This window comes from Gekko japonicus, unplaced genomic scaffold, assembly GCF_001447785.1.
Source record: "Gekko japonicus isolate JY-2015 unplaced genomic scaffold, Gekko_japonicus_V1.1 scaffold3853, whole genome shotgun sequence".
In the NCBI taxonomy this organism is placed as follows: Eukaryota; Metazoa; Chordata; class Lepidosauria; order Squamata; family Gekkonidae; genus Gekko; species Gekko japonicus.
The window spans coordinates 48,596-60,459 of NW_015165940.1; the positions used below are offsets into that span (position 1 = coordinate 48,596).

General features: G+C 49.3%; 1 protein-coding gene across 1 annotated transcript; it reads left to right on the forward strand.

The window, feature by feature from the left end:
- The first annotated feature begins 592 nt into the window (after positions 1–592).
- PDYN (prodynorphin) lies at positions 593–5,741 on the forward strand. Its single transcript, XM_015411446.1, has 2 exons — positions 593–721; positions 5,070–5,741. The coding sequence occupies exons 1-2, from the start codon at positions 593–595 to the stop codon at positions 5,739–5,741; spliced, it is 801 nt and encodes a 266-aa protein (XP_015266932.1).
- Positions 5,742–11,864: the final 6,123 nt, after the last annotated feature.

Here is an 11,864-nt window from a genome sequence, read left to right on the forward strand (position 1 = left end):
GAGAGCGTGGAGTGATTCAGCAAGAGTACTTTTATTTAGCAGGAACAAAGACAAGGCATGCCGGCTCGCAGGCCGGTTTATATGCGCTGTAAAACCCACACCAAAACACACCCCCTACTCCCTACTGGCTATTTAAAGAAGCCGAGAGTCCCATAGGCTCTCGGCTGCAGACCTGGCCCTCCGATAGGTGCGGGCTAGGATCCGCTGGGCTATTGTTCTCAAGGAACGAAGCTTCAGGCTTATGCACGACCACATGGCCCAACGGTCGCGCACGTGGTCGAGGCGAGTACATTACAGTAGGTTAGAGAAAAGTGGGGTATAAAAACGAACTCTTCTCCTCCTCCCCTTCCTCCTCCACCTGCTCTGCCTCTTCCTCCATGGGCAATCCCATTCCAATTTGTACTTCTACATTTGGGGCTTTGAAAACCTGCAGGGTGGACGATCACAACCAGAATTGCCTGGGAGCTGGCTCACAGCAGTGTCGTTTTTCCCCATGTGTCTCTGCTCTCTTCTCCGAATCCCTGACACAGAATCAATTGCCTTTCCCCATTCTGATCTCTTTTCCCGTTCTTGCAGGGCCTTGCTGGTGAGGATGGAGTGGCACCTTCTGGGACTGGCTCTTTGCGTCGGCTTGGTGCCCACTGCCTCTGCAGACTGTGCTGCTGAGTGTTCCACATGTGCGCTGCACAGCCAGGATCTGGAGAAGCCCATCAGCCCCTTGGTAAGTCCCCATGTGCCAGCTATGGTCACCAGGCAGCCATCTGCTGGCTCATCCACCGCCTAGGGTGGCCTGTCTAGCATGGACCAGAGCCCAGGGCCTTTCCCATCGTGGGTCTGGCTCTGTGGGAGGGGCTCCCTGAAGAGGCGAGGGAGGGGCCCTTCTTGGAGATCTTCAGGAGGTGCTGCAAGGCCTGCCTGTTTGCCCAGGGCTTTTGAGGGAGTTTGGACTGGCAGGCATCTTTTACGGGGAGAGATTTGGGGTTTGCCATTTTGGTTTTTTGTTTTAAACTGAAAAGCTTTTTAACTACTATTGAACAAGGAAAGGCAGGATAAAAATGAAACTGGTGGGCAGTAGGTTCAGTATGGACAAAAGGAAATACTACTTGACATAGAGAGCGATTCAAATGTGGAATTCACTGCCAGAGGATATAGTGATGGCCACAGGAAGAAATTCATGGAGGATAAGTCTATTGATGGCTACTAGCCATGGTGACTGAGGGGAACTTCCGCATTCAGAGGCACTAATCCTCTGAATCCCAGAGTCAGGAGGCAACATCAGGGGAAGGCCTTGGCTTCTATGCCCTGTTTTTGGCCATCCAGAGGACCTGGGTGGAGAGAGTTCACAAAGAGAACTTTTTCTCCCTTTCCCAAAATACTGGAACATGAGGGCATCCAATGAAGCTGATGGGCAGTAGGTTCAGGAAGGACAAAGGAAATACTACTTTACAGAGTGAGTGATTAAAATGCCGAATACCCTTTTTCATTTTAGAGAATAAAATATATGCAAAGAATTTCACAGGAATCCTGATCAGAGCTGGTTACTGAACTAAACTGTGAGCCAGCTCACTTAGGGTTGTCAGCTCCCAGTTGGGAAGTTTCTGGAGATTTCAGGATGGAGCCTAGGGTGAATGAGGTTTATGGAGGAAAGGAGACTTTAGCAGGATCCGCCCTCCAAACTGGCCATTTTCTCCAGGGGAACTGTTCTCTGTAGTCTGGAGGTGTTGTGATACCAGGAAATTTCCAGGCCCTACCTGGAGGTTGGCAACCCTTACTATAGGCAAGGCAGAAACACCTCTGTCTAGCAAGGTTTGACACAGCCTGATACCATGGATGCTGACCAATCAGAGGCAAGGACTGGCCCTAATTTTCTATGAGGCTTCCAGCTTTTCTGAGTTTCAGGAAATAAAACCTCTCATTTCCTACAACCTCCCACCTACCCCGCTTAGAGAAACACAACCAACCATTTTAAAGTGGGAAGATATTCTGCCTACTCAGGAAGGCACATCCATCATATACTTCTTCCTGTTTACTACTTAGTCCCAGAAGAATGGAATCATGTGGATTATCCCACCGCTGCCACCACTTAGAATGAAGGCAAAGTTAAAATTTAAAAATGTATTTATTTATCAGTTAAAATATTTATATCCCACCTTTCCACGTGGTAACGCCATTCATTTGTGTTTTCCCATTTCATTCTAGTAGTGAAACAGACTGGGTGTCCCCCACCTTCAGCCCCGTAGCCAGAAATTTTGGGTTGGTGTGGTATGGGGAAATTTTATGGGGCAGCAAGGTAGGGGGAGGGGGGAGGGAGTGGGGTGGCTGCATGCCTTCCCTGATCTCCAAGAGGTTTTTTTGCTGCTTGGAGATCAGGGAAGAAGAAGAAGAGGAAGAGATTGGATTTATACCCCACCTTCTACTCGGAGTCTCAGAGCAGCTTACAAACTCTTTTCCCTTCCCCCTCCTGGGAGGTAGGAGGGGCTTAGAGAGCTCTTTCAAGGACTGCTCATGAGAGAACAACTCTGAGAGAACTTCTAACTGATCCAAGGTCATCCAGCAGCTGCGAGTGAAGGAGTGGGGAATCAACCCGGTTCTCCCAGATTAGAGTCCACGCACTTAACCACTACACCAAACTGGCTCTCTGTGTGGCCACTCCTCTCCCTTTCAGGAGGTGAGGGAGAGGGGCGGCTGCTGGCTGCACACCTTCCCTGGATTCCAAGAGGCAATTTTGAAGGAGGGGAGGGAGAGGGGTGGCTGCAATATTTAAAGGGCCCTCCAGCTGATCAGTGGGCCATGTGCTCCAGCCAATCAGCTGAAGGGCCCTTTTAATGTTACAAGAGGGGAGGGAAGAGGGAGAGGGGCAGCAGATATTGTGGGGCATGCCTCACATTTTAGGGGACAGAGCCCCGAAATGCCCCACTGTATCTATGGACCTGCCCACCTATTTAAGCCTGCATGTACCTTTGGAATTCTGACACAGTGTGGTGGGTGCAACCACAAAATGGCCACCATGGGAGGTAGAGCCAGTCACAGAATGGCTGCTGCAGGAGGTGGAACTAGCCACATATTGGCTGCCGTAGCTTACCTCCGGTCACACAGTAATGATCCTTGCATTTTGGTGGCGTGGCAGCTACTGCCAAAGCCATGTTTTTAAAAATCTGCACAACCAATGAAACCTCCAACAGCCAACTGGAAGCCATATTGCACAAAAGCTCCACCTTGCCCTGCCCCCCCTTTAAAAACACTTGGCAGTCCCCAAGACAGGACGTGGTTATTGTAATTAAATTGAACTGTGCAAATTAAGTTTCATTTGATGTATATGCAAGGCTTGCTTTGCAGTTTAGCTTTGCATCCAAAAGTCTGGGTCTGTGGATGTTGCTGAAACAGCAACCCAGCCACCCAGTCCCTGTTTACTTACTCTTGTAAAATTTATACTCTGCAACTGCTTAGCTGAAGCTTCCATGGTACCTAACGGAATTAACCCATCAATTAAAAATCACATACAATTAAGTGAGTTAAACTCACAGTCACCTGGAATCATGGGAAAACGGCAATTACGGTTGCGAAAAAAACAAAAAAACTCCTAGCAACCGAAACATTACAACATAGAACCCCCCCACCCAACACACAATGTCCATAACAAAACCACTGATGGAACATGAAGGGGTTTATCCAATGACTCAAACTAGGATAGCTAAACAAATGTGGAGAGGATTAAAGGGCCCAGTTCCTGTGGGACTACCCTCTGTCTCTCTAAGGGCCCAAAGGAGACAACAAGCTACTCACTGCAAGGTGCAGATGAAACACTCTGTCTGGGGCAAGGGATGCTCTGTATTTTTGGTGTTTGGGGGGCAGCAGTGGGAGGGCTTCCGGAGTACTGGCCCTGCTGGTAGACCTCCTGATGGCCTCTGGGTTTTGGCCACTGTGTGACACAGAGCGTTGCACTGGATGGGCCATTGTGGCTAATAGTCACTGATGGACCTTTGCTCCATATAAGAACATAAAAAGAAACCATGTTGGATCAGGCCAATGGCCCATCCAGGCCAACACTCTGTGTCATACAGAAGCCAAAACCCAGGGGCCATCAGGAGGTCCACCAGCATGGCCAGAACTCCAGAAGCCCTCCCACTCTTGCCCCCCAAACACCAAGGATACAGAGTGTCATTGCCCCAGACATAGTGATGTTTTCCGCACAAATGGGTCTCCTCGCTCCTGCATTTGTATTCCTCTGCCACTTTTTTTAGTGTCCACAGAGGTATTTGCAGTCCGAGGAGCAAAAACACAGTTTGCTCCCTCTTGTGGTGCAGCGAGGGAATTCCTGGAAACAGGGAAGTCTGATAAATAATAAGTAAATAAATACATAAATAAGAGAGAACGAACTATATTTTTGTAGCTGTTCGGTGTAGTGGTTAAGTGTGCGGACTCTAATCTGGGAGAACCGGGCTTGATTCCCCACTCCTCCACTTGCACCTGGCTGGATGACCTTGGGCAAGCCGTAGTTCTGTTAAGAGCTGTTCTTGAAAAAGAGCAGTTTCTGTCAGAGCTCTCTCAGCCCCACCGACCTCACAGGGTGTCTGTTGTGGGGAGGGGAAGGAGTTTGTAAGCCGCTCTGAGACACCTTTGGGTAGTGAAGGGCCATGGGGTATCAATCCAATCTCTTCTTCTCTTCTCCTTCTTCTAACTCAGACTGCAAATACCTCTATGGAAATGAGTGAAAGTGGCGGAGGAATACAAATATAGGAGAGGGGAGACCCGTTTGTGCGGAAAACGTCAGTGTTCCATCTATCCCTTGCGACCAATAGCCACCGATGTTCCATATGGTTATCCAATCCCCTCTTGAATCTGTCTATGCTTGTAGCCACCACCACTTCCTGTGGCAGTGAATTCCATGTGTTCAGTACCTTTTGGGCGAAACAGTAAAACATTCTGCAAAATGTTTATTTACATGCTCCCCGGTTGGTGTCTCTGGCAGCCTCCTCTCCCCCGTTCCGAAACGCTGCCAAAAAAGGCAGCGGGACAACTGGAGGATGCAAGCCGGAACAAAGGGTTTCCATTTCTTACTGTCTTTGCAGATCTGTTCCCTGGAGTGCCAGGGCTCCTTGCCGTCAGCCGGAGACTGGGAGGCCTGCAGGAAAGCTTTGTCTGGCTCGGCCCCTTTCCTGTTGGAAGAGCAGTCCAAGAGACTATCCCAGGGGGATGAAGACGAGCGGTCCAATCCAGGCGGAAGCCCCACATCGTGGGAGCTTTACGCCGGGTTGGTCAAACGTTACGGTGGCTTCACGCGGAAGCTGGATAAGAACAAGATCCTCTCTCTGCTGCGCGAGAACGCTCACCCCAAGGGCATCAGCAAGAAGTATGGCGGGTTCTTCCGCAAGATAGGGGAGAGGTCAGCCTCCGAGCGGGGCGAAGGGGAGGATTACCCGGAGGCCTTGGAGACTGGCGATCTGGGCTACGCCGGGGATGACTCAGATCTGGGATCTCTCAAGGATGAGATGAAACGTTATGGGGGCTTCCTCCGCAAGTACCCCAAGAGAGGTTCAGAAGGGGCCGCCGCCGAGGAGGAGGACGGGCAGGCCGCGGAAGACCTGCACAAACGCTACGGGGGCTTCCTGCGCAGGATCCGCCCAAAGCTCAAGTGGGAGAATCAGAAGCGCTACGGCGGGTTCCTGCGGCGTCAGTTCAAGGTGACCACGAGGTCGGAGGAGGAGCCCAACGCCTATTCAGGGGAAGTCTCCGACCTATAGATCCCATCCGCTGTAGAAACCATTCTCCAGTTAAAACAAAACATACTTCCAAGAATGGACTTCTGTAGATCTTCTGAACCTCAAAATCCCAACTGCGCATCCCCAGAGCTCAGCCAAGCAGTGTCGATACAACCTGAAAATCCGTTAGTGGAGGGAACAGATGGGAAATTGTGGAGCACCTTGATTTCTGTGGTGGGGCGGGGAGAGGAAGAGCCAGGTATTTGTGGTTTAGTGGGACCTGAGATGTACCCCTCTGAATCTGTCCTCTAGGGAAAGGGTCCCCAACCTTTTTGAACCCGCGGGCCCCTTTGGAAATCTCATGCAGTACGGTGGGTGCAGCCCAGGCCTGTAGCTATAGTGGGGCTTTTGTGAGGCTCTGCCCCCTTTCTTAAAAGCAAAGCCTCACAAGAATTTCTCCTGTAAATGCTTTTTTCAATCATTTTAAAACATTTTAAAGAGTCGTGCGCTCCTTTCAGCAGAGTGGAGTGTTGTAGTTGACTGATTCCCGCACTGAGCCAAGGGGGTTGGTGACCTCTAGGATCCCTTCTAACTCTGTGTCAAGAAACTGGTCTCCTTTAAGAGAGTTTTTCTGCCAAAGTGTGAGCTTTCCTGATTATATAAATCATCACCCCCACCTGCCAGCTTGTTCTCAGAATTGTAGCTTAGGATGGCAGAAGTGATTAACTTGCAGCAGCTGAGAACTGTCATCTAAAGTGGCTGACAGCTTGCAACTTAGAGATCTCTCCTGGTAGCAGCTTTCTGTTGGCTAAATGGTCTCTCTTTCTGCACGGAGAACCTCAGCCCCACCAGAAAAAATTGGCCCCACAGGCCACAAATTCCTGGTTACGAGCCTGGCGTAGCCACAAAATGGCTGCCACAGGAGGCGGAGCCAGCCACAAAATGGCTGCCGCAGCTTCAATTTACTCCCACAGTAAGAATCCTGGTACTGCGGGGGCAGCGGCTGCCAAAGTAATATTTTTTTAAAAGCGGTACAGCCAATCAAATCTCCAGTGGCCAATCAGAAGCCTTGCTGGGCAAAACCCCCAGATGGTCCTGCCCACTTTCTAAAAGCACTTGGGGGCACCAGCAATGATGTCAGCAGGCCCCATTGTGCCCATGGTTTCCATGTTGGGGACGGCTGCTCTAGAGAGAAACAATCTTTTTAGGGGACGGAGGTAGCTACTACTACGAGAGTGCTAACAAGGGCGTGATGGAAGAATAATTGTCTGTGATGTCTGTGTTCACCCCTTATCACTTCTAGGGTCTTTTCACAGTTTAAGTTTTTTGTTTTCTTTAGGTATAGGCAATTTTTTTTTGAAATGTACAGCTAAAACTGTAATGTGTTACTGTGACAAACAGGTGATTTATCATCTGTGAAACAGCTACACAAACTTACGGTCCCCGTGTTAGTAGGGTTGAAGATTGTCCAGCACAGGCAATCCTTCCCCTTTCAATACTCAGAACAAACACCTGGAAAGTTTGAAGAAGGAGAAGAGAAGAGATTCATACCCCGCCCTTCACTCAGAGTCTCAGAGCAGCCTACAATCTCCTTTCCCTTCCCCTCCCCACGACAGACACTCTGTGAGGTCGGTGGGGCTGAGAGAGCTCTCTCGAGGACTGCTCGTGAGAGAACAGCTCCGAAAGAACTTGTGACGAACCCAAGACCACACCAGCAGCTGCATGTGGAGGAGTGGGGAATCAAACTCGGTCCTCCCAGATTAGAACCCTAAACACTATACCAAACTGGGACTCAGGATGCAGAGATACAGTGCACAACAGATGCTAATTTTCATCCGCTAAGCATTTCTCTGCTCGAATCAAGCAGATCACAATGTGCATCGTACCTCTGCATCCTGACACCCCTCCCACCTTCTGACTGGGAGATAAGGACTCAGGGATCTCTGTTTCCAGCTCGTATCTGATGAAGGGAGCGTTGCCTCGTGAAAGCTGCTACCCTGAAAATCTTGTCAGTCTCTAACATGCTCCTGGATTCGAATTTGCCTGTTCCAGAATCTGTATGCCTTCAGCAGTTTTAAAACTCTGCTTTCCGGGCTACTTTAGCGGAGGTGGAAATCTCTCCTATTGAGTTTGCCCGCACTGGCATCAGCTGGTCAAGAGTGTTTTGCAAAGGACATTAAAAATATTCTTAACAAAGGGGAGCATCGTCGGCCTTTGCCTATTCATACCTCCTTTCCCAGCTTAGAGTCACTCGGCCATTGTTATTCCGCAACCCCCCTTTTGGGTGCCCCCCCTGAGCGATCGTGTTTATTCACCCTTCATAATGGGGTGCCTCGCCGGGCCTGGCTTCCTTTTATCCCTGCTAAATTGCGGCTCTGACCCTTTCGCAGCTGGGAAAATGAGGCGGGTTAACAAAGGCCCGCAATAACAAGCTCACCCCGTTTCTGAAGCGATCCGGAGGCAAACCTGCAAACTGCCCGTTTGGGCTTTGATATGCTTCCGTCATGTTTGCCGGTGCAGCTCTTTGGCTCTGTGTATAGGAGCGCTGAGCCGTTTCTTATTATATTAACTGCTCTCAGACAAATATACTTGGCCTCACCACTGTTGTATGGCCAGCTGCAAATATATTGCCCCGGGCCTGTAGCTATGGTGGGGCTTTTAGGGGCTCCGCCCCCTTTCTTAAAGGCACAGCCCCACAATAATTTCTCCTGTAAATGTTTTTTTTCAATCATTTAAAACATTTTTTTAAAGGCGTGCGCTCCTTTAAGCAGAGTGGGGTGCTGCAGTTGACTAATTCTCACACTGAGCAAGGGGGTTGGAGTAGGTGACCTCTAGGATCCCTTCTCACTCTGTGACAAGAAACCGGTCTCCTTTAAGAGCATTTTTCTGCCTAAGTGTTGGCTTTCTTGACTGTAGAAGTGATCACTCCCACCTGATAACCAGTGCTCCCTCTAAGCTATGGCGTCTTGTGAGCAAAAATTCTACTTTGTGAGCGACTGGCATTAAAGTTGTGAGCGAGCGGTTTGGCTACTGCATGGATGAGTTTGTTCTGGAGCCGCCCTTCCTGAGCTAAGGCAAAAATGTGTGAGCTGGAGGCTAAAAAACTGTGAGCTGGCTCATGCTGACTCAGCTTAGCGGGAACACTGCTGATAACCACGTTATCAGAATGGTTGCTTAAGCTGGCAGAAGTGATGAATTTGCAGTGGCTGAGAACTGTCATCTAAAAGTGGTCAGCAGCTTGCAATTTAGAGAGCTATCCTGGCACCCGCGAAGTGGCTTTTCTTTCTGCACTGAGAACTTCAGCCCCACCGGAAAAAAATTGCCCCACAAGCCACAAAGTCCTGGCTACGGGCCTGAGCTGCCCTTGGCCGGCCACCTGATAAGAACACTGTCTCATATGGAAGCTGGCAAACTGCCCCTCCAAAAAGCTGACTCAGTAAAAGATATTTCCTTTCTCATCTTGTTTATGTGCACACCATTAATGGCAGCAGAAACACAGACCTCCTCCCTCCCGCAACTATCTTGAAGGGGCTGTGGCTCAGTGGAAGAACATCTGCTTGGCACGGCAAAGATCCTAGGTTTCCATCTCCAGTTAGAAGGGATCAGGTGGCAGGTAATGCCCACCTGAACCCCTGGAGAGCCGGTGCCAATCTGAGTAGACAAGACCTCGACAGCCCCGTGGTCATATGAGGCAGCTTCGTGTGAGGTTTCTGCCAATCACAGTGACCGAGAGCCGAGCTAGAAGTTACACAAAGCACATGTTGTTGTTGTTCAGTCGCACAGTCGAGTCCGACTCTTCGCGACCCCACGAACCAGATCACGCCAGGCCTTCCTGTCTTCCGCCGTCCTCTGAAGTTTGCTCAATTTCATGCTCGTTGCATCTATGACACTGTCTAACCATCTCATCCTTTGCCGTCCCCGTCTTCTTTGACCTTCAGTCTTTCCCAGCATCAGGGTCTTCTCCAGTGAGTGCTCCCTTCTCATTGGGTGGCCAAAGTGTTTGAGCTTCAGCTTCAGTATCTGGCCTTCCAGGGAACACTCGGGGTTGATTTCTTTTAGGATTGACTGATTTGATCTCCTTGCAGTCCAAGGGACTCTCAAGAGTCTTCTCCAGCACCATAGTTCAAAAGAATCTATTCTTTGGCGCTCGGCCTTCCTTATAGTCCAACTCTCGCAGCCATACATGACTACATACAAAGCACATGGCCGCCACCCAAAACAGCCCCACTTTCACCGTCTGTCGTGTCTCGTAGAATTAACCAGTGTCCTGACATCATGACGGCTGTGATGTGGAAGACCCTCTGCCCGAAACTCTGGAGAGCTACTGCCAATCTGAGTAGACAACACTGACCTTGATGGACCGATGGTCTGGTTTGCGTGTTCCTGTGAAATCTTATGGGCCATACCGTGTGATGGGAGACCCAGACTGGGTCTCCTGGCTGGTATTGTTGGTAAAGAAGAAGAAGAGATTGGATTTATACCCCGCCCTTCACTACTTGAAGGAGTCTCAGAACGGCTTACAAACTCCTTTCCCTTCCCCTCCCCACAACAGACACCCTGGGAGGTAGGCAGGGCTGAGAGAGCCCTTGAGAGAACAGCTCTGGGAGAACTTGTGACTGACCCAAGGTCACCCAGTTGGCTGCATGTGGAGGAGTGGGGAATCAAACCCGGTTCTCCCAGATTAGAGTCCGCGCTCCTAACCACTACGCCAAACTGGCTTATAAATGGGGCCACAGTGCCTGGGGAGGGTTTTGTTTAAAAATGTTTTCTCTCCAAGTTTTGTTAATGACTTTAAGATAACCCCCCCCTCCCCTGGGGAGATGTTGTTTGTTCCAATGAAGGAAACAGACATTTCCCCGCATCTTTACCTTTAGTGCTGCAATTCATTTAAGGGCCTATCCATACTCTGTGCTGGATCCAGTTATTCTCCTTTAAATCTTTCTGTAGAAATCGGTCCGTGTCAGAGGAAGGCTTTTAGGGTGCTTTGACACACACTAAATAGTGCACTTTAAATCCACTTCCCGTGTGTTTTGCAACTGGATTTTACTGGCCCTTTCCGCATTTGCCAGTGCTCCCTCTCTAAGCTGTGGAGTCTTGTGAGAAAAAATGACCCTGCGAGGGAGGTCAAGCAGACAGTGAGTGACTGGCCTGAAGTCATCCATGGCAGAGTGGGGGATTTGATTCTGGGTTTCCCAGACCCTAATTGGCCACTTTCACTGCCACACCATGCCAGCTCAGACAACCTTTAAGGTGTTCCTAAATGCACACCAAAGCTGTTTGCAAATGGTCATCGTACGCTTCTTTTCCTTTGGGAGTCAGAACTGGCTGTGGCCTGCTGTCATTTGACCTCAATGGCAAATCTGGGTTTGCCACTGTGGAATATTTAATTAAAAAGGCCCACGGGGTTTCCCCTTTGTTTTCCGTGCGCTGCTGAAACCACACAGTGAATTCCTCCCGAAATGGCAATGAGATCAGTGGATGCAGGAGTGTAATGAAATGGAAACGTCAACGCCTGCAGCTTTCGGAGAAGCAGAGTCTTGCTGCACTCCTGATTTTCTAGCACCCTTCAGACCCCGTGAATGAAAGTCTCTCTTTCTGCCCCTCTCCCATCATGGGTAAAAGTTGAGTTGTTAATAACTGTACATCAAATGGGAATCTCCAGCAAGCCAGGCCCTGGTGAGACGCATGTTTCATCCATTGACAGTAGCATTTAGTGATATCTTACAGATCTGACAAACCACCTTTCATGGACAACATTGCTATGTCCAGAGAATGGACTAATGGCTGTTGTTACATTCTTAAAGCAAAGCAAGATTTCATTTGGGCAACAGTCCACCTCGTCACTTCCAACCTCTGGCCCAAATGCCCACCAAGATTTAAAATGTATCCCCATTCCCGAAACCCAAACCTAAGAATCACCAAGATTTAAAATTCAGCCCCATTCCTGAAATACAAATCAGAGAATCAGCAAGATTTAAAATTCAGCCCCATTCCCGAAATCCAAATCAGAGAATCAGCAAGATTTAAAATTCAGCCCCATTCCCAAAATCCAAATCAGAGAATCAGGAAGATTTAAAATCCAGCCCCCATTCCTGAAATCCAAATCAGAGAATAATCAAGATTTAAAATTCAGCCCCCATTCATGAAATCCAAATCAGAGAATCA

What these genes read in the sequence shown, in the direction of transcription:
- PDYN (XM_015411446.1), top strand. Translation starts at nt 593, where the DNA reads ATGGAGTGGCACCTTCTGGGACTGGCTCTTTGCGTCGGCTTGGTGCCC. An exon ending in AGAAGCCCATCAGCCCCTTG is followed by an intron (nt 722 to 5,069) that starts GTAAGTCCCCAT and finishes CTGTCTTTGCAG; the next exon opens with ATCTGTTCCCTGGAGTGCCA.